Source organism: Talpa occidentalis, unplaced genomic scaffold (assembly GCF_014898055.3).
Source record: "Talpa occidentalis isolate TD23 unplaced genomic scaffold, MPIMG_talOcc4v2.1 talOcc4.13, whole genome shotgun sequence".
NCBI lineage: Eukaryota > Metazoa > Chordata > Mammalia > Eulipotyphla > Talpidae > Talpa > Talpa occidentalis.
This window is the reverse complement of record NW_023601322.1, coordinates 313,200-334,779: the sequence shown is the minus strand read 5'-3', so window position 1 is coordinate 334,779 and position 21,580 is coordinate 313,200. Positions and strand designations below refer to the sequence as shown.

The window sequence follows — 21,580 nt, the reverse complement described above, 5'->3', positions numbered from 1 at the left end:
TCCTCGAGGTTTGAGGGTTTCCTGGACACTTAAGATGCAGGGGGCCTTCCACGCGTGGTCACGACGGTGCACTCTCAGCGTGAGGGCTTGCCTGTGAGTGGGCAGAGGCAGGCGGCGTGTCCCAGCCCCTGGGAGCACCAGGAGCAAGGCCTAGCCGCCTTGACACAGGCCAGAGACTCGCCCTCCTCGGGCCAGAGGCCTCCCTGCTGTTTCATGGGCCCAGGCAGCTTCTCCCTCTGCTCTAGGCGGGAGTCTGGCGTGTCCTCTTCTGGGAGCAGTTCCACGTCTCTTCATTCCGCTGTTAGGCACAGCGTGTCAAACGCCGTTCGTACTCTGCTTGGAAGCAGAGTCTGTCTTGAGTCTGGACCCAGCCTTCCCACTCACCCACTGCCTCCGCGGTGCCTTCTCCCCGCCGTGCCGGTGAGCAGGTGTGGAGGCCTGTGGGAGGGCAGGGCCGGCGCACGTCCTGGACTCAGGACAAGGGCACTGCGCCCCTGACTCTCCACGGCAGGCTCCGGCGTCCTCTCAGCTCGTGACATGTCTCCCCTTTAGTAAAGAGATGGTTAAACTTATTTGTTACATCTGTTCGGCTTTCTGAAAGCTAGTTGAAAATTCTTAAAAATCAACTGCAATATCGGGAAGTAACACTTTTAAAACGTCACCTTACAGAGCTCCCGTCCGTGGCTACAACTCACCCAGTGCCCCCAGGTCCACGTGAATCAAATTGAAGGATGCCGGGCTCGTTCCGCGCAGCCCAGACGTGGCCACTCCCTGACCTTCCCTGGGGGGCTTGCGCCCTGCGTCATGCCCGGCGCTTCCTGTCCACGCGCCGAGTGTTGTTTCCACATTAGACAAGCGCTGGTGGCCGCGGGGTCAGGCTGCCACGTGGGCCGCCAGCCAGAGCCTCGCGCAGGCAGCGCCTTGCACGTCTGGACAGACTCAGGGCTTTTTGTCGCTGTGGGTTCTTTGTGATCTCCTGGCAGAACAGGGGTGCTCCATTGAAAAAGCGGGATTTGTCATAAACGCATTTACGTAACGCAGCTGCTGTTATTTTAATAAAGTTACGTCGCATTTTAGGGCGGAGGAAGACCTCTGCACTCACCCGCCCCGCGCAGCGCTCTCGCCGGGCTTCCTGGCCCCATGCCGCCTCGTGAGCGTGGGCGCTGGGAGCTGCGTGCTCGCGGTGTGGGGAGGCGGTCGGCACGGCCACAGCGCCTGGGCAGCTGCTGGGGCGCACCGCATTCCAAGTCGTCTCCGCCACGTAGGGGGCTGGCACATCACATAAGTCCCACGAAGGCTTGTTGCTCCTAGCCCCTGGGCCTGCTTTCGCGCGTCCTCAGGTGGCCTGGACAGCCTGCCGGTGGCCTGGCCTGGGCACACCCATGGGCAGCAGCCTGCAGGCCCCCGCTGACAGCCACCCTCCGCTGCGGGCAGGTCTCCTCCGGGGTCGGGTCCGAGTTGGCGCACGGTGGGGAGTTGGCGGCACTTCGGAGGATGACCTTTCTTTCACTGGAGTTTGTTATTTGCCAATTGACATTGACTAGTAATCGAAAATTCTCTTGGTTTGAACATGGCTCACTCCAGTGTTCTGTGTTCCAGGACCTCTTTTCTATCAGCGCCTATGTTTATGCCCAGAAGCCACAACTGGATATCCATAGCTTCGAAGGCACGTTTACCAGGGTAAGCTCAATCTTTTGTTAAATACAAATATATTCATTGTGTATATGTTAAAAATAGCAAACTTTATTTTGAAAGAGTAATTAAGGCATCATTTGAGTAATTAAGGCATCATTTGGAAGTGCGTCTGCGGGAGCACAGCAGGTGCGGAGCCCGCCACTACGGCGTGACACCCAGGACGTCAGCGAGCTGGCCCAGGCCGGGGGCGGCCCCGCCTCGTCTGTCTGTCTCCCGAGGGTGCGTGGGCTTGCATAGGGCGCTCCCAGCCTCACCGCGGAGGCCAGGCCCAGCCCCGGGCCCTCATCAGAGATCTGGAGGAGCAAGCGTCTCCTCTGTTCCCACGCATGGTCCTCATGAGGCGCCCCCTGCGTGCGCCACCCTGGCCACCTCACCCTGTGACCCTGGAGGGCGCTCGGCTGAGCCGAGCCCTTGGAGTCTGTGCTGGCTCTTTGTGTCAGGGTTGCCTTGCTTCCCCTGCTGAGCGCGGGGGCGTGCGGGCGAGGCCAGTGAGCAGCGCGGCCTGGGGTGGCCGGCGCGTGTGGCCTGTCACATTGGCGTGGGAGGGCACCGGGCTGGTCCTGATGGTCTTGTCAGAAGAAGGAGAAGCCGTTGTGGGCTCAGCTAGCGAGGACATCGTGATGGTGATCGCAGGAGTCTGCCGCTTCCTGGTCCCTGCAGGCCACGACAGCCACCTCAGTGGTCTGTGCTGCACAGCCTCACACCTGGAGGCCAGCGGGGCGAGCACCGGGCCCAGCTCCCCAACCGGGGGCAGCCAGGAGGGCGGTGGCGGTGGTCCTCACAGCTGGACCCTCGTTCTTGGCTCTCCCGGGGTGAAAGTTGATGAGGCGCACCTGGTGGGGAGCCGCGCTCCCGGGGCTGGTGCTGCAGTGTTCTGGAAGGAAGCCTAGTAGTGACTTGGCCCTGCTGGTGCAGGCGCCGCGGCCCTGGCTGACCAGGAGGAAGGATCAGTGTGGCCTCCTCCTTGGCCTGTGGAGGGCCTCCCACCGATGGCCCCCGGGGGCAGGCGGCTTGGCCGTGGTGTCTCAACGGAGGGCGGCTCCTCTGCCTGCCCATCCTTGGACCGGGACCTACGACCTGTCGGGGCAGCGGCTGCAGAGATGAAGTGAGAAGTGGGCTCAGGGCTGCAGAGCCTGAGGTCCGCGTGCGGCCTTCAGAGCCCCGGATTCCACCACTCCTGCCTCTGCTGCCGGCGGCCGGGCCCTCGGGTGTCTTTCCGCACTGCGGAACGCGTGTGTTTTCATTGTCTTTGGTAAGGTGGAAATTGTCTACACTTGTCACAGCTCCTTCCTGTAGCGAGTGCTTGGTGAACATACGATGTTTCTCGTTCCTTGTTTTGGTCTGACGTGTGTCGTCTGGCACTAGCGTTTCCACGGCTGCGCTCCCTGACTGCGGGGGCATCGTCTCCCGTCCTGCCCCTCCCGTCTGCTGCGTCTTTAAATCTAAGCCGAACCTCGTATCGTGTGTCTCGAGCAACCTTGCCAGTCTTTGTCTTTAGCTGGCGATTTTAATCCGTTCGCAGTAACCGTCAGCTCTGATCAGGAGGTGCTTCCTTCTGTCGTTCTGCTCCGCTCCACGTGCCTGCGCAGCCTGTGAGCCGCCGTCTCCGGCGTCCCTGGCTTCTGCTGTGCCTACTTGCGCTTTGCTAGTGAATGTTTAGATTCTTTCCGCATTTCTTGGTGTGTATGTTTTATAGCTACTTGCGTGTGTGTGGTTGACGTGGGGCTTACTTTCCACATCCTGAAGTTATAATGCTCTAGTCTGAATTTCCTCCAGTTTCAGTCCAGTCACGTGGACCAGCTGCTCTTCTCCAGCCCCGCGCCCGCCCTTGTAGTCGTAGACAGCAGGGAGCTGCGTTTCTGCATCCTCTGTGCCTTAAGACGCAAACTGGTGGTTCTTTTAAGTGCACGAACCACTTAAATGTACGCAGAAAACAGGGTTTGGAGCTGCAAACCAAATTTAAAACGATACCACATTTTAGAGCAACGACATGAATTTCTGTCACGACGTGTCCTCGTCTCCGGTCACGCGGGCGCCCCTGGGCTCTGAGCCTCGCGGCTGGCCTGCGGCTCCTGTTTCTCTCGGCGACGTCTTGACTTCTCTGTGTTTTGAGGGATACTCCTGCCGGATGCAGGTTTGGAGGGGCCGGTCTTCTCCCCGCTGCCCGCCGCCGCCCTCGGGTGTGGCGAGGCTGAGGGCCCTTCCCCGGGGTGAATGCTTCTCTCTCCTGGGAGACTCCTGAGGCGCGCCTCTGCCGGGTCTGCGCGGCGGCCTGCCTGGCGTCGCGTCTGGGGCCGCCGCCCGCCTGCTCGCCGCCGCCCAGCTCCGCGTCTGGGGCGTTCACCCCTCGTTCCCACGGCCTCGGGCCTCGCTCCTGCTCCTCGGCTTTGCTCTCTCGGACGCGGTTGTTTCTGTCACTTCGACTCCGGTCTTCTGGGCTTCCTGCCTGCGCGAGGCCCCTCTGCGGGCGCCAGCGGGCTGGTCCCCGGCCCCCCCGCTCTGGGGTCCTCTGCCCCTGCGCCGGGCTCCTGCTCTGCAGCGGAGTCTGCCTTGTCCACAGGCCTCTTGTTCGGGGCCTTCCCCGCATCCTCCGAGCACCTGTGAGGTTTTGTCGTCAAGTCTTTGGCCACCCCGCTGCCGGGCTTTCTTCCTGACTGCGGGAGTGGGTCGTGTTCTTCTGGCTCCTCGTCGCCCTCTGACTTGTCGTCGAGCACCAGACGTTTAAGTAAAATAATTTGCTAAGTCTCCTCTTCCCTTGGGGTCTGCTAGGTCTGGTCCTTTGATGCGCTCTTTGCTCTTCTGCCTCCTGCAGCCGTGTCTGTGCTGAAGCCCCGCTGCGGGCTGAGCCGGGTCTTCTCGGTCTCTCCTGGGCCCCGGCCCACGTGATCACGACGCCCACGGCTGCGTGTCGGGGCACCCTCGTCTCTGATGCTAGAGGTGGCAGTGCAGCCCCCCCGCCCCCTGGATCTGGGGGACAGGCTCCCTCTTGCCTGCAGCCCAGGAGCTCCCCCAGGATCCGGTGCGCTGCTGCTGCCCTGCACGGGGTGGGCCAGGCCGCTCCTGAGGGGGAGCAGAGCTGGCCCCCAGGGCAGGGTTCCCTGGGGAAGCAGGGCCCTGGGGTGCAGACTAGCCCGGCGGGCAGGCAGGTGGGCGGGGTCCGGGGAGGGCCCTGGCGACCCCGCTGCCGCATCCCCAGGCTCCTGCTCGCTGTCCGCAGCGTCCCTTCCCGTCCTCTGCCTCTCACTGCCCCCAGCTGGCCCCCTGCCAGGCGCGTTCCTGCCACTGTGGGCACCTTCAGTACACGTGATCAGAGCTGCTCATTTGCCCGGTTTTTCTCTTTGTCTCCCTGAACAGGAGGACAGCGACCCGCCCGTGCACGAGTCTCTCGGCGTCGAGAACACACTCTGGGCAAGCACCGTGGTCGCCTCAGGTGAGGACTGGGCCCTGCTCCGGGCGGGCTCCCTCGGGGACGCTCTGTGTGCCCACAGCCTCGGGTCCAGCCACACAGGCCCCTGCCACGTCAGCGTGACCCCTGGCGCCCAGTGGCTTCTGGGAGAGGACAAGCAGGCGCCGCGGGGAGGCAGACGTGTGGCCCAGGTCTCCTTTCCTCATGCTGGGTGACATGACCGACGTCGTCCCCGGCACACGGCTACGCGCCTTCTTCATGGGGGAGCAGAATCCATCCAGAGGTTCCTCTTCCTCGTGGGCTGCTCTCCCAGAGACGGCGCCAGGGCAGGCTCCCGCGCGTCCCGCGCCTGCCCTGTCCCTCCTGGACTACAGGGCCTTGATGGCCGCGCCGGCCGCCTGCCCCTTCCTGCCGGGAGAGCTCAGAGCCAGCAGGACGGCAGGAGCGGTGGGTGGCTCCGCAGGCCCCGCCCCGAGGTTAAATGAGATGCCCGAGGCGGTCGTTTCTGTGCGCACATCGTGCATCGCTGGCTCTTGCCATTCGTGTCAACACTGGTGACTCGTCTTTATTTCAAAGCCTCCCCGAGGCCGCGGCCCTGCCATCTGAGGCCCCGAAGCGCCGCGCTGCGGAGCGTGAGTGGCCGCAGTTTTCCAGGACTGGCCGAGGAGTCTTGTCTCTCTTCAGACGGATGCCGAGTCAGTCTGCCCACGCCCGTGGCCGGAGCCCGGTCTCCAGCAGCTGTGGGCGGGCGCCCCGCGCGTTGTCCCTCGTCGGCGGCCCTCATCGGCCACGCAGGGCAGGGCAGGGGCCGGGCTGACGGGTCTCGCCGTTCCGTCTCCCCCACGACCTTTGACCTTGGCCCCACCCACCCGGGGCCGGGCTCCTCGTCGAACCCGCGCACTGGTCAGTGCCGCCCTCTGTCCGGGAGGGCAAGTCGTCCGCGCGCCTCTCCCGACCGACTCTGGTCACTCAGGCGGTCCAGGGCGCGGCGGACTCCAGAGGCACCTCTCCCGTGGCGAGCCCGGTGGCGCGGGGGCCTGGCCTGTGGCCCGCGAGGGGGCACTCCTGCTCGCCCCCCGGAAGTGTCGCGGGGACGTCCGCGGGGTCTCTGGATCCTAGGACGGTGGAGCTTTCTAGCCAGATCAATTTTTGAGCCTTCTCTGAGACGCTGTTGTTCTGCTAATATTAAAAGTAAATTATTGTTTGTTTCTCTTGCTCTGTTTCTGCTCGTGTAACAGTAGTGTCTGATCTGCTTTCATCAGACTTAATTGGCAAAATTGGAAAAAATTACCGCTCAGGTCAGACGTAGCATTTGCTGCGCCGACAGGATGTGCGGCTGTGGGAAGCGCCACCATGCTGTCAGCGGCACGTGTCTTCCTGTGTCCCCGGGGCAGGCGTGAGGTCGGGAAGGCGGCAGCGCAGAGCAGAGGGGCTGGAGCTCGAGCAGCCTCTCCCTGAGCACCCTGGGGGGCGGCTGTCCCCACCCCTGTCCCCACGGGTCCTGACGGGCCCAGTTGCGCCCTCAGCTGAGGTGCCGCAGGGTGGCCTAGGCCGCGTCCAGCTCTGCAGGGCCTGAGTTTCTGGCACGTGCGGGAAGCTTCGTCTTCCTTCCTGTGCCCCTGCCGCCCCAGACACCGGCCAGCGGGATTGAAGTGGGCGTGGCTGCAGCTCTGGAAAGGCCCGCCTGGCCTTGGGCCCACTCTGGAGAGGGACAACCAGGAGCCTTGCGGCCTGGGGTGCCCCTGATGCTTCATTGTATTTTTACGTCAAGTTGGACAGACCATGAAATGATCGTTTCTTCCTGGCTGCGCTGTCAGGAGTCTAAAGAGATGAGTCGCGTCCAAATTTAAAATCTCGTGGGTCTCGACGGTGCCCGTCTCAGTGTGGCCTGTCAGCAGGCCCCGTGCCCCGGCTCCGGGTGAGGAGCCCCGCGCGGCCCAGCGGGCGTGCAAGACGCCTCCAGACAGCCGCGGGCTGGGCCATGGCGCCGACGCGTCTCCATGAGCGGACGTGTGGCTGCGTCTTCTCGTGCGGCGTGGTCCTGAGGAAGCCGTGCGACGGTCTCCACGGGTGTCTCAGAAGTGGAGGTTAAACTGTGTTGGACTGACCAACGAAGTGTGATGTCAGATGGATTTATGTGACACTAACTTGTATAATACGCTGTCATCAAAGTAATGCAAAGTGTTATCTGCTTGCCTTTGAAGTATCTCTTTAAGGACCACTTTCGTGTTTTGCAGGTACTGTAATAGGTGTTGTCATTTATACTGGAAAAGAGACTCGAAGTGTAATGAACACATCCAATCCCAAAAACAAGGTAGGCTAGACGGGGGGCTGGCTGCCTTGACCCCTCCCCCCCGCAGGACGGTGTGGCCTGAGCGGCCGGGCGCGGCCCCGTGCGTCGCAGCAGCAAATCCTCGGGGCGTGGGGTACGGCGCCCAGTGCTGGGCGACAACAGCCTGAAGTTCTTTTTTTTTTTTTTTTTAAGGATCTATTTATTTATGCACACAAGAGCTGGGGTGCGGGCCAGTGGTGTGGGGGCGGGGGGTGAGAGGATTCACCAGAGACAGAGCAGGGAGCAGAACAGGTGGGTCCACTGAGACACCTGCTGAGGGGAGCAGCGGGGGACAGGCGAGGTCTGCTGCGCCCTGTGGTCACCTCCCTGGCCGGGGACGGGCTCGTGCTGCACAGGCTGCGGACAGCTTCGTGGTGCTGTGCTGAACCCCTCGCACCACCAGGGAGGCCCCAGCCTGGAAGTTCTTTTCCTGATTAACCCGGGTTCGTACGTCTCTTACATTTTCGTTGTTGCACATGTAACTTGTCCCTAATCTGACGGCCGATTGTGGGTCTGTTCAATATATTTATCTTGCAATCTGCCCTCTTCATCTTGCTGGTTCCGTTTTAAAATAAAGGTGTCGGCGCTAACCGTTTGCAGTATTTGATTTGATAGCGTTGTGCTGCCAAACCCTTTCACGTAGGAGGTTTGTTTTAGGTGAAGCGTATTGAAAAGCCGACTCTAGCTGTGAGGACCGCTTGCTTGTGTTCCCGAGTGCCGCGTGCTCCTGTTCTGTTTCTGCGCTTGGTCTCTGTGCCCTCGACGTGCGCGGCAGGTCACAGCGGGGGCGGTGTGCCCGTGGAAGCTGCTTCTGGCGACTCGTCCCCGCTGCGCTGAGGGCCGGGCGGGGCTCCTGGGCGCGGACTCACCTCACCACTCTGGGTGCTGCTGCGACGGAGGGTGGGCCGGCCGGCCGGGCACGCGGGCCTGCCTGGGGGTAGCTTCTGGGAAACTTGGTCTTTTGCAGGGAATTTCACCATAGAACAATGGGAGTGAAATAGTTCTGTGAGGTTTTTTTTTAGGATGAGTTGTTTTTTTTTTCTTTCAGCTGAGTGCCGTCACAAAAGCTAGCGGGGAGACGCAGCTGTCGGGACTTGGGCGACTGCGGCCACGCGTGCCAAGCAGCGTCCTGTCCCCACGCCCTGTCCCCGCGGCCCCCGCATCAGGGCGGCCTCCACTCGAGCCGCGGGGCTCCCAGGGGACACGTGCGCTGGCAGTGGGTGGACAGAGCCGCACGCGTGTCCGTGTGTTCTGGGAAGCACGTGGCGCCGGCGGCAGGCCAGGCTTAGTGCGCAGGCGGTCGCAGGGCCTTGCCCCGACTCGCTGCGCTTCACGCGTCTGCTGGCGTCTGAGGAGCGCCCGCGGTGGTGCACACCCGCCCATCACGACTCCTCCCAGGGCTCCCTGCCACTGTCCTTGCGGCTCCCTCGCGTGCGTCCCCCGGGCGCCATCCCGGGCCCACAGCTATGCGCGCTGCCCCAGGCTGGCTGCAGTTGGGCCGGCGCGTCCCAAGCAGAGGCCCTGTCTGCTGCCATCATGCCAAGTGCATGCGGTGTGAAGGGGCGCTCGCTCCCAGCCCCCCATTGCAGGCGCCCCCCCACCGCTGGCGTTGCCCACTCAGTGTGCCCCCCTTTCCCCTCCCCTCCCCCTCAAGTGTCCCAGGACGGCTACCCCAGAGTCTGCCCTCACTCCTGGGCGGCCCCGGGGCCCATCGCTCTGGCCACGCCTTCCTGGGGTTCCTGCCACGTCCAGAGGCGCTGCCTTCCCACCAGGGCACAGCAGGGGCAGCTCCACAAGGCCACGTGGGAGGGCAACCCCTCGAGACCGGCTTGGTGTGCAGCTCCCACCTCGCTGGCGGCATCGAGTCTGAGTGTTAAATGCCAGTTTATGGGATAAGGCCGGGGGTGCCCCAGCCACGACGGTGGAAACCCACGGGATTCACCACGGGAAGTGCCGGAGCCTGCTGACTGGAAAGACTCTGAACTTGCCCCATGCATGGAGGGGGCGACGGGTCACTGCTCCCCGCTGTGGACACCGCTGTCCGCAGCTGCCTCGCGCTCCTGTCCCGCGCGAACAGACGCTTCAGGTTTCAGGGCAGCGAGTGGGAACAAAAGTGGCCTTCGATCAAAAAAAGTCAGAGCTCCTTCTCACACTTCTGCGTGCCCAGCGAGGCCGGCCTGTCCCGTCGCCTCTGAGCTGCCCAGTGCGTGGGGACGCACCCTGGGCTCAGGCCACATGGGCACGCCTGTCCCCGCCCCCCGGGGGCCTTCCCGAAAGGCGCTTCCACGGCTCCTGTGGGCGCTGCCTGCCCTAGGCCGCGACCAGCGCGGCCCGCAGCCCTGCCAAGCCCAAGGGAGCAGAGGTGCCGTGGCCCTGCCTGAGCTGGGCAGAGCTGAGGTCGACACCAGGCAGCAGGGCACTGGCACCGCCAAGGACCGGCCACCGCCCGAGCTCTCACCCGCACTTGGCTCTAGGGCGCTTGGCTCGGAGAGCAGCAGTGGGTTTATCTAACACGCCAGGGAGACAGGGTCAGTGAGGCCGGTTCCCTCACCCCAAGCAGTGTCCAGTGTTGTGAAGTAAGCAAAAGGCTCCGAGACAGCGTCTCCCACCACGGAGGGCCCGGGGCACGCAGCAGCCAGACCTCCGGGGGAGCCGCCAAGACGCCCCGCGCAGCCCAGCGAGGCCCGCCGGCCTCCCCCCGCGGGGACGGCAGCAGAACCGCTCGGTTCCGGCCCTCGGCCATCCGCACAGCCTCCGACTTGATTCTCCTCTGCGGTGGCTACCGGAGGCCTCTCCGCGTCCTGTGGATCCCACAGCCTCTGGGAGGACACACGGTGGGGCGGGAGTGGCCACCGCCACCATCGCTGGATCCCCAAGAACGCTGGGCCCAGGGCTGCCCCTGCCGCAGCCTCCCTGCCCGCCCGTGCTGTGTCCGCACCTCCTGGGGCTCCCTCGTCCCTGACCCTCCAGGGGCGCCCCTGTGGCAGCTGCTGGCCTCGGCCCAGGCGCAAAGAGCTGCTGCCCAGTGAGTGCCGCTCCTTCCAGCCTGCGGACGGGCGACAGGCTGTTTGTGAAATGGCCGAAAGCTCCTGGGACAAAGGCAGCGCCGCCTGAGGAAAGGATTGAGGAGAGTCGCTGAGGTCGCGGACTAGACGCAGGAAGCTGCGGTTTGAGACGGTCCCTGGGCGGGTTGACTGGGGTCCGGCCTAGCGGCATCTGGGCGCACGAGCACCCCGCACCCTTGTCCCCCACTCATGAGCCCCCCACGGGGCTGCAGGGGAGCTGAGCCGCCCCTCCCCACGCCGGCCGCTGTCCTGCGCCTCGGCAGACGGTTCGGAGAACGCAGCTGCTCGCTCCGTTCCGCCCCCTTCCTCTCTTTAGATTGGCCAGTTCTGCTTTTCCTCTTCGTTTTGACCATTTTGTTCTTCTCTAAGTGCCTTTCAAAGGAACCTTCGGACAGAACAGCGAGGAGAAAAGCAGGGCCGCCCCACCCGAAGCCACTGCTTCTCCGTGGCCATGCCCACACCGCCCGCAGGCCCTTGTGGAGCCGGTGGCCCAGACCCGCCCCAGCTGCGCCTGAGCACTGCCCGCTGCACCACGCCAGAGGGGACCCTCGGGGCCAGGCTCCTGTGGGGTGCTCCTTGTGACCCCGCAGCCCAGCTCTGCACCAGCAAGTCGGGGCTGGAGCTGCAGCCAGCGGGGCAGAAGCCCCTTCGGCTCTTCCACCGTGGCCTTGAGGGGGGTCGTGAAGTCTCACCTGATCACCTTCCCGGTGAGAACACGCAGCCAGCGGCCACGCAGGGGCCCTCGGGCCTTGTCCCTGCACGCAGGCTGAGGACTGGCCGTCTGCTCCGTCAGAAGAACAGTCATAGGCAAGAGCACACCCTGGAGCCCGTGGCAGGGCTGGCGTGCCCGCGGGGCGAGGCCCATAGTGTGAGGTTTTTGTGTTAAAACTTTGAACAAACCAAAAGTTCTGTTACTAAGCAATCACTCTATAATAATATTTGGTGAAAGTTTAAATTATACGGAGTGCAACTTGCATAATGGACTGCTTTATAAAACCTAGCTTGAGACATATTTAATAAGATGATACTTGATTACATTTAAGAGGGAAAAAATTCTCGCAGAAGGTTAAGAAAAATCGATTGTGACAGGTTGCCATTTTCACGCCATTCATAATAATAAGTTGCTCAGAGCAGGAGCATCAAGGCTGAGATGATAATACAAATTGCCTCAGGCAGTTATTGTCCCCGGGGCATATTGATTTGTGTTTCTAATAAAAAGATGCTTTCAGACGTCTCGCTGACAGACAGACGGGGGAGGCGCCATTATGTGCATTAGCGCGGCGGCGCTGCGGCCCGCAGACAATGGGGCCGGGCCGGCCGTGGCCGCGCAGGTGGGAGCGCCAGGGCCGTGTGGGGCTCGCCTCCGTGTCTGCACACAGGACATGCGTCTCGCTCACGCGAAGACGCCGCGGCAGAGCAGCCGTTCTCGTCCTGCCACGCGGCCCCTCCGTCTTTTCAGTGGCTGCTGCGTGGGCACCGAAGAGTTTCAGGTTTCAAGACCTGTTTAAAACTGTGCGGTGCTCCTCACGGGAGAGCCGGCCCTGGGCGCCAGCGCCACAGCCCCTGCGGGTGGAGGCTCGCTCTGCGTGGCCCGCTGATCTTATCATGTTTTTTTTCTAAATTTGTTTTCTAACATTGTCATTCATTTTTGTCCAGTCAAGGGATTCTCCCTCAGGCGAGGCCCTGGCGCTCCCCCACCACCCGCCCGCAGACCACCGTGTTTCAGGGCCCACGGGAGACGGCCGAGGAGAGGGGCAGGGCCCCGCGGCCGCCCCCAGCACCCCCGGTAGAAGCCGTGTGAGCCCAGACACACCTGCAGCTCCGGGACGCGGGAAGGCCAGACGCTCAGTGGGACGAGGCGGTCCCGGTGACGGCGTCCCTTGGAGCCGGGGCTGGCCTGGGCCGGGTCAGCGCCCTGACAGGGCAGGGCTCCCGTGTCTGCGCTTGGCGGGCACGTGAGGGAGGACTCTGGCGGCTTGTCGCGTCGTGAGAGAGAGAACCCTGGTCGTGAGCCGGTTCTGAGCCGGACTCTTCACGTCAGACTCCTGACAGAACAGCGCCAGCAGCAAACACCCAGGAGTGGCCACAGCGCCCGCAGGTGGCAGGTGGGCAGCAGGGAGCCCCGGGGCCCTCGGGCTTTTCCAGGCCTTCGGCGATCTCCCTGCACCTGGTGTTGAGAGGCCTCGTAGCCCCGGCGGGTCTCGCTCTTTCCGGGCTCTCAGGCGTCTCTCCTGGGCCCGCCGCTGGCCCTGCTCTGCTGCGGCCTCTGTCCTCAGCTGCCGCCTTACATGCTCCGTCTCCTGGCTTGGGGGCCCTTGCGCCCCACACCACACCTAGGCGCCGCCATCGGCCACGTGTGGCCCTCAGGTGTCACTCCTCGATGCTCACAAGCGGTGCAGGAAGATCCTTACAAGCCTGAAAAGGCCCCCGAGGGCTCCAGGACTCCTTGTGCCCATCTGCCCGGGCCTGCTGGCGCCGTGCCCGGGTCATCGCCCTGTCAGCTGGGGATCGTCTTTCCAAAGCCTTGAAGCTCCGTCGTGCCAGCTTGAGCTTCCCCTCCACTGAGCTGCTAGCGGCCTGGCCCTCTGCAGCAGTCACCACGCCGGGTGGCAGCCTGGCTTTGAACCCGCACCTCGTGCCTTCAGAACCAGCGCTCTGAGGGGCCCTGGAGCAGAAAGACGCCCTCTGGGCTCCCCTGGAGTCAGCCCAAGCACGCGGGCCTCGCGCCCCGGCCCCCTTCTCACTGCAGTGCGAGTGGGCACGCTGCCGCTGCGTTTCTCAGCAGCGCTTCCAAGAGGCAGGAGGGGTTTTGAAGGAACTGGGACATCCCCATGAGGGTGGTGGCCGCCGCCGCAACCAGACCCTCCCGCCACACAGCGGCAGTGGACGGTGGCTGCATGTTTGCTGCTTGGTGCTCAGCGATGGGGCCGCGACACCGGAGCGCGGTGCTCTGGTGGGGCCTGCGCCGCTGGCCTCTGCGGCCATTACCCCGCGACCTTGACCGTGTCCTGCGGGAGGCGCTGGGGGGTGGGCGTGGCCCAAGGGGCATGCGCCCCCTGTTGAGGTGCCACCTGGGGCGTGGGTGAGCACACCGGAGCCTGGGCAGGGCCTGACTGCAGAAGAGGCAGCAGAAGCGCCGACACCAGAGGGAGCCCGAGAGGGAGCTCCTGAGGGGCCAGGGCGCCGCTGCCTGCCCAGCCCCGGCCGCGCCCTGGGTCCCTGAGAGCAGCACAGTCGGTCAGACCCGCCTTCCCGCCGGGCCCGTGCCGCCCACACAGTGACCTGGCCCGGGCTCCTACGGGGGGCGGGGGGCTGTTCGTTACCCCAGGCTGGCCCGTGGGCCCCGCGGGGGGAGGGGGGCGCAGAGCCCCAGGCCAGGGCCGGCTCTAGCCGCGGGACGGGACGCCACTCGTGTGGGACACAATTTAGAGAAGGATTTATTTTGTTTTGGTTGGATATTTAGTCATTCAAGCAACAATTTTGTTAACTTAAAGTCAATAGTTTGTTTTTTTATTACAATTACAAAAATGTTCCATAGCCTTGAGATACAGGCACGGTCTGGAGTGCACGATGTAGAGAGCAGAATTCTCCTAATGGATCGATTTAAGATGTTTTTAATTCCAAACAATATAAAGAAAAATGACTACTCCCGAGGCTTAATTTCGGGCTGAGACAATGCGTTGGCCCCGTTCTTCAGCTCAGCACGGCCTGGCCGCCTGGTGGCCAGTCGGCTCCGGCGTGGCGCTGGGTCAGGGACGTCAGGTCAGCCTCAGCCCAGACACAGCCTCACCAGGGCTCTCCGGGCAGAGAATCCGCAGTTTCAGTGTAATCCCTGGTGCTGACTGACCGGAGCCAGCGATGGCGTGAGTGCTCGGCCGTGAGAGGGGCCGCTGCTCGGTTCCACGTAACCCCGGATGCCGCAGGGCGCCTGTGGGGGGCGGGGTGGGGGGGGGCGGGTCTGCCCGCTTCTCCCAGAGCCAGCAGCACGCTGGAGGAGAGGGGCTCAGAGCTGGACCCACCGCGCGTGCAGCTCACCTGAGGGGCGGTTCCTTGTGGCCCGGCGGCCAGTTTTGCCCGAGCCGCTGGTGGCTGAGGACACACGCCAGGCCCCGCTCACGGCCTGCAGGGTGACCTGGGCCAGCGCTTCAGGCAGGTTCCCGCAGAGCCGGACCTGGCCGTCCAGAAAGCCTTTTGCTGTGTAGCCGAGTCTGCTGGGGTTGAAGAGGCTGCTGCGCACGTGCCGGGGGCAGGCGGCAAGGTAGCCGGGCGGGGCGTGGCAGCGTGGGCCCGCAGCTGGGGTGTTCTAGGCGGGTGGCTTCTGAGATGCTTGGCCAAGCCCAGACGTCACCCGCCCTGTCCCGCTCCCCGTGAATCTGCCAGCGGAGCCGGCCGTGGGCCTGGCCCGGCCGTGGCCCCGAGCCCATCTTGGCGCCTCCCTTGCCCTCTGGGGCCTGGGGAGTGTGTGGGGTGGGGTGCCCAAGCTCCTGGCCGGGAGGGCCTGTGGGGCCTCAGTGGGGTGTCCTGCGCAGCAGCGGGGCCTCGCCTGCAGCCCGTGGGCTTGGGTGGGAAAGTCAGTAGGAAACAAGTCCAGGCGGCCCCCGGTCAGGGGGGACACGTGCGTGTCATCAGGTGTGTCCTCACCGGGGCCGTCTGCCCGCGCCTCTCAGGCAGGCCCAGGTGTGCCCAGATGTGCCCAGATGTGCCGGCCTCCTCAGAGCCAGAGAGATCCAGGGAGGTGCCGGCCGCCCCGACCCCCTGTCTCCAGCTCCGGGTGGGTCTGCATCTGGGACTGAAGCCCAGAGAGCTATTTAAGGACGGGCCCAAATAAACGCTGGCACGTCTGGCAGACCCGCTGGGGCACCGACAGGCGCTCACGCACAGGCACCCACCACGCACCCACGGGCGCTCGTGTGCATGGGCACCCACTGGCGCTCGTGTGCACAGGCACCCACCAGGCACCCAGAGGCGCTCGTGCGCAGGCACCCACCCACCGGGGCACCCAGAGGCGCGCGCCAGTCTCCCGCGGCCGAGCTGGCAGGAGCAGGCGTGCTGAGCTCCTGGAGCCTCGCGGCGGTGACAGGAAGATGGGATGGTGTGTTGCAGCGCCTTAAAATAGTCTTGTAAGAATTAATTCGTTTGAATTCTAGTCATTATGGTGCCATTTGCCACCATTACGGCATCCTTATTTTGAAAGGAAATTGAAGAAAAATGAGCTTACCTGCAGTGTGTCATTGTTTAAGAGGAATCTGATGACCAGGGCTCCTTTCACGCGTTTCACTTCAGTTTCTTTCATCATTAATATTTTCCTCGTGCGAGTTATAGGATCTTCCGCGGGAGCACGCCTCCGAGCGCGCGGCCTTCGTGGCCAAGGGCGGTTTGCCGTCCGTTAAATACCCGCCCTCGGAGCTGCTGGAGGGCAGTCGCCAGAAGCGGGGTCTCCGACACCTGGGGCTCCCTCCCCGCGGCCCGACCCGGGGACAGCTGTGGGCAGAGGCCGGCGGGCGCCCCACCCGCTCCGGCCCGCGGCCCTGGCGTCCGTGGGCTGTTTGCGCCCCCTCCGCTCCGCTGTCCTCTTCCTTCCCCAGTGGAGTGAGTTTCATCATGTTTGAATAGAAAACATTTTTATAAATGTCTATAATAAAATCTTCTTTCTAAAGAAGAAAAATTTGGGAAAACAAGGCTTGGCCCGGCTGTAGGCCCCGAGCATTTCGCAGGTGTGTGTGGCTAAGGGCAGGGCAGCAGCCGCGTCTTGCCGGGCGGTGGGGGGGTGGCCGGGGAGGCCCAGCCGAGGAGGGCAGCGGGGCCGGCAGGGGTGGGGGCCCCGCCACTGGAGAGCGGGGTCCTGTGGGGAGCTGGCCTTGGGAGGGCGGGCGGGCGGGCGGGCAGCGGCCCGGCACGGTGCGAGGAACCAGCCGAGCCTCTGTCTTGTTCGTCCCAAGCCGGGGGCCTGCGGTCCCACACGGATTGCAGAGGAGGCCCATGGGGCCGGCTCGCAGCCCGGGGATGCTCGGCGCTCACACAGGCTTCACCGCGAGCGTGGTGGGCTCCGGGCCCGCTAGCCGGCCCCTCACCCCGGGCCTCACCCCTGTGGCAGCAGCTGAGCAGCCCTCGGGCCGTGGGAAGGGCCCTTTCTGCTCAGCCAGGCTCCGTGGGGGGCAGCTGCCCGCGCAGGCCAGGGCCAGGGCCTCCGTGCCGGGGTGGGAACGGCGGGACGCCCAGCGCAGGTGGGGCCCTCGGGCCCTCCACACGGCGCAGGTGGGCCCCGGAGAGACGCGGGCGCGACTATGGCCTCTCGGCAGAAGCTCTTAAAGTGAGCTTGCGTCTCGATGCCGGGGTGTGAGATGGGCCTGTTGAGGTTAGCACTTGCGAAAGCCGAGTGTTTTGTCTGCTTTATGATTTGTTTGAATGGTTCTAGTGCTTAGTAGACTATTTAGGCTGGCAAGATTGCTTCCAGAAGGTTTTACAGAAGACTTCTTTATCCTCTTTGGTAAGCCGATAAGCTTTAGTCAGGGCACTAGCCTATAGCACCGCGTTATATTAATGTATTTTACTTGTAATTTAGAGAACAAGAAGAATACCCCGATTTGAAGGCTAAACTGTCCCCTGTGGCACTGGCACAGCTGATAATCGCGAACTCGAAAGATGTGTATATCAAATAGTTTACAAAATGAAGCCAGCTGTGTTTCCCTACATACTGTGGCTTCCTGACATGCATCATTAAACCTTATTAGCTACTTCCTTTTACAAAGATTCTTGTAGTCTTGAACATTGCATATTAACATTTTCTGCCCCTCCAACTGGAAATTATTTGCTTTATTGTAGAGTGTCAACTTGCTCTAGTTTCTGATGCGTTCTAATTGGTACTTTAGAGTATAATCATCGTGAGATACCACGCCATGCATTTCTTTATTTGGAAATTAATACAGACCTTTTCACTTTATCTGTCAATCTGGGCAACTTTTCACACAATTCCCAACTCTTGGGATTGCTTACAAGCCATTAAGTATGAAATGGTTCATAAAATGTCTTTGAAGACAAAGTAACACAAAATTTTTAGGTGGTTTAAAATAGTTACATTTTGCCAAGATACCAGTAATAAACCTTCTAAATAGACAGTTTTAATAATAAAAGGGCAATTAAGCCAGATGAAAAGTTTATTTAACCATATTATGCTTATCATTTGAAATTTTCAGCAGATCTGGTAGATTCCATTTTTCTTAACAAAACAAACCATGAGTTTTGGAGATCAGCGTGGAGTCGGAGGGAGAGGTGCCCCGCACGACTCCCCGTGCCCCTCCCTCTGCCCTCCTGCCCTTCCTGAGCGCCGGCTGCTGGCCTGCGGGCCACTCACGCCAGCAGCGCCTGTGCCCACGGGCGGCTGCTCACTTTTCTCAGGATGTCTGCTGCAGGTGTTTCGCGGCAGGCCAGCTCCTCACGGTGTCACGTGTCTTGAGCCCGGCTGCACGCAGGCGGCCTGCGCTTGATCGCCGGGGCCCTGTGTTCAGCCACGCGGAGACCATGGCTCTGCGCCACGGGACCGGGAGTCTGCTGACCGCTCTTGGCTTAAAAGCGCTTCCGAGTGGCGTCATGGAGCGAGGTGCAGGCACCTGGCCGCCCGGCTGGAGAAATGCCCACGCGTTGACACGAGCAGCCATGCCTGCCGAGAGGACGCGTCACCGGCCACGCCACAGCCTTTGTGTCCTGGCAGCCCCTGCACACGGTGCTGGGAGCTGCTGCTGAGACCGGGGGCACCCGAGCCGCCTGCCGGCGAGTCCTCAGCTGCTTCCCTCCTGGAGTGCGTCTGTTCAAGCCCCGCGCCGGCCGCTGCCCAGCGTAGGCAGAGCTGGGAGAAGTGTCTGACCGCACGGGAGACTCACCGCGCGCGAGGAACACCCTAGGGCTGGAAATAAGTGTCGGTCACTTGGCTTCCTACCAAAATTGAACCCTTTTCCAAAATGGGAAATAACTACGCAGCACAAAGGTCTTGCCCTTCCCCGGCCTCCAGCTCCGCTTGTCTGCGCCGACCTGCCCCGCGTGGCCACCACGCCACGCCATCCTGGGCCAGCGGTCCGAGCCCTCCAGCACAGCTCATACCCTGGGCACTGGGGACCGTCCAGTGATCTCTGGGCCGAGCGGTGTCAGAGGGCGCGAGGCAGCGGCGCGGGGCCTCCCGGACTCCTGGACGCGTGGCGGCCGACCAAGGGCTAGTGCCGCCCCTGAAGCGCCCAGTCACTCTGCACAGTGATGGTTCTACACACCCAGGTGTGTGTTTAGGGCGTCGCTGCGTCTTGCATGCACACATCTGCAGATATTTAAAATCAGGGGCCTCCGTGCCCACGAGGAAATAGGGCTGCGCCGGCGGGGGACCGGGGCGCAGGGCCCCGCAGGCCCGGGAGGCCAGTCTCGCTGAGGCTGGTCAGATTTGCAAGCTCCCCGCCAACGCCCTTCTTGTCAACCACCAGTGAGTGCCACTTAGAGCCACCGCTGGGGAAGTGCTCCCAGGGCAGAATCCCCGGAGGCCGGGCACTTGGAAGCGCTCCCCTGGCGCAAGTGTCCCCCGCCTGAGGCTGCGGGACTGTGCCTGCCGGGACAGATACCAAAGCAAACCCCCCGCTTAATTGGCTCAAAGCGAGGCCCAGATGCCCTCCCCCAAATCCATATGTGAGTGAGGTTGGGGTTTCTGGGGTCAGCGGAGAGCTTCGGGGGCGGGCAGTCACTTTAGGCTGGCGGTGGCCGCCCGGGACGGACAGCCGCCCGTGCCGGTGGACAGGAGCGGGCGAGCGAGCGGGCGCGGTGCTTGGGCCCTCCGGGGCTCGGGCTGTGCTGCTGCCTGACTGTGTCCATGTCATATTTTTTAATTCCTTAAAAGAGTGTAGAGTTTCAACCGGGAAATCTCTCCTTTAATCAAGCGGGGAGAGTCTGGAGGGCGCCTGGGGCTCCGCGGGACGAGCAAGCAGAGGATGCTCCTTTGTCCAAGGGCACAGCCCGGCGCGGGCCCTGCGTCCCCAGAAACTGCCAGACTGGGGCGAAGCGGCAAGCTCGGGCGCCCTCTGCTGGCCACGCGCGGGAGCTGCTGGAGCTGCGGCCCGAGCCGCGGGGCTGGGGGGGGGGGGGGGGGGGTGGGTGCGCCCCGGCTGTGCAACTTGGTCTCCTGCCGGCAGGGAGCTGTGTGGACGCAGATCGATCGGAGACCCTGAGCGCCAGGATGTGCCGGGCTTGGGACTGTCCGGGCTGGGTTTTCATTTGTGTGCGTGGAGCGCCACGCGTGTTTCCCAGTAGCTTTGCACGGGGCGCCCCTCTCGAGCCCTGGCTGCTGTGCGCTCCGTGCCAGGTGGCCGCAGTGAGCCCCTGGGGTGACAGGGTGGGCAGTCACTGCCCCTCCCAGCTGCCCCCAAGTCTCCGTGCACTCTCAGGTGCGTGTGCATGTGAGCATGCATGTGTGCACGCCCGGCAGTGTGCAGTTTTCTGGCGTTTAGACGTCACGCCTGGCTGTGGAGGGACGGCCTTGGCAGGAAGTGCTGCAGCCAGTCCTGAACCTCCTGTGACGCCACCGCCCGGGTGCAGCCCAGCCCGCACTCCCGGTCACGCATGTCACGTGTGTGTGGCGGCGGCTCTGGCCACTGGCCCAGCTGACCTAGCCACCGGCCAGCACGCGTGGCTCCAGCCGGGCCAGCCCAGCCCAGCCCAGCCCAGCGGCGGTGGGTGCGCAGGTGACCAGCTTGCCCCGGAGGAGGCTCTGGGCCACTGCTTCTCTGCTGGACACAAGCTGACCACGCGTTGGTTTGAATGTGTGAGGTGCCAGGAGCAGCCGCCAGCAGGGGAGCCCGCGGGGAGCCCTGGAGGCTGGGTGTGGGCAGGGGCTGGGTGCTCGATGTGGGCCGGGGGCTACTCCTCCAGACTTCAGGACGGCCCTGGTGTCCCGCGGGTTCGGGCGTAAAGGTTAAGGTGACACGCTGTAACGGGAAGGTGGGCGCAGGGCTCTGGAAGGACGGAGAGAAGCCCCCTTGCCCCCCAGGTCCCCAGGTGAGACACGACGGCCCCACACAGGCGCCATCCCGCTGAGCACAGAGACCAGCCGCAGAGGGGGGACACGGTGGCCTCGCATGGCCGTCCAGAGGCGGAAGGTGCTCGAGGCTTAGACGCAGGGGCCAGTGTCAGCGGCGGGACGTTGAGACGCAGATGAGCTTGAGAAGCTTCTGCTGGAAGCGGCGAGTAAGGGCCGCGTGGGAGCCTGTCGCAGGCTCCCTGCGCCGATGCTGTGCCCCAGTCTGGGCCCTGCAGGAGGAGGCGCCGCGCCGTCCAGAGCAGGGAGCTGCTGACCCCGGCCCCGACGCGCCCACTGCACACCGCGCCCGCTGGCTCCAGGGACCCGCAGCCTCGGCCCGGAGGTTTTCTCTTTTCCGACGATGCTGTGTTTACAGGGCAAATACGGGACAGACCGAAGTGCTGCCTCACTGTCTGCGAGAGACGCGGCGGCGGCGCTCTGACGGCTGCGTGCCGCGCGCCCAACAGGGCGGCGTGAGTGTGCACAGCCGGCAGCCGGCCTGATACTCGCGAGTACACGCCCCGGGCCGTGCTGGCGCCGGTTTCTTGTGCAGTCAGTTCATTGCCGATAGGACCGAAGTTTCTCCACAGCGGACGTCTCCCCGCCTCGGCCTCCCGGGGCCCGGGGCAGGCGGGAGGCGCTCGGTGCAGACGGATCGGCCGCGTGAGCGCAGATAAGGTGGGCGCCCGTTCGTCCGCGGGCTCATTAAAAACCTGACCGATCTCTCCCTGATGAAGAGGGGGTGCCGTGCTTCCCCTTATTGTTGGAATAAACCATTATTTTACTGAGAACCATTAGCTATTTAAAACTTGGTACATAAATTAAAGAGGCGCTAAATGGATTTGTGATCGCTGCCATTAGCGGCGTTTTAGATTATACAGGCAATTACCGTGTTCCCTCTGCTAGAACAGCCCTGCGCGGCCGCGGCGCCCGCGCCTCCCCTCCGAGAGCCACATTTTCAGAGGCGTGTTTAATTCTGTTATCACACTTGTTTCAAATAAAGCAAATATTATGACAAGCAGAGGAAAATTTGCTTT

At 63.2% G+C, this 21,580-nt stretch overlaps 1 protein-coding gene across 5 annotated transcripts in view; it reads left to right on the top strand.

The window, feature by feature from the left end:
- The window catches only part of ATP9B (ATPase phospholipid transporting 9B (putative)), an 89,840-nt gene that overhangs the window by 44,833 nt on the left and 23,427 nt on the right, over positions 1–21,580 (top strand). For all 5 annotated transcript variants that reach the window (XM_037508388.2, XM_054693982.1, XM_054693981.1 and 2 more), the window contains exons 9-11: positions 1,600–1,680; positions 5,050–5,125; positions 7,339–7,415. In XM_037508388.2, coding sequence (XP_037364285.1) covers positions 1,600–1,680; positions 5,050–5,125; positions 7,339–7,415 — 234 coding nt within the window. The remainder of the gene's footprint in view (positions 1–1,599; positions 1,681–5,049; positions 5,126–7,338; positions 7,416–21,580) is intronic.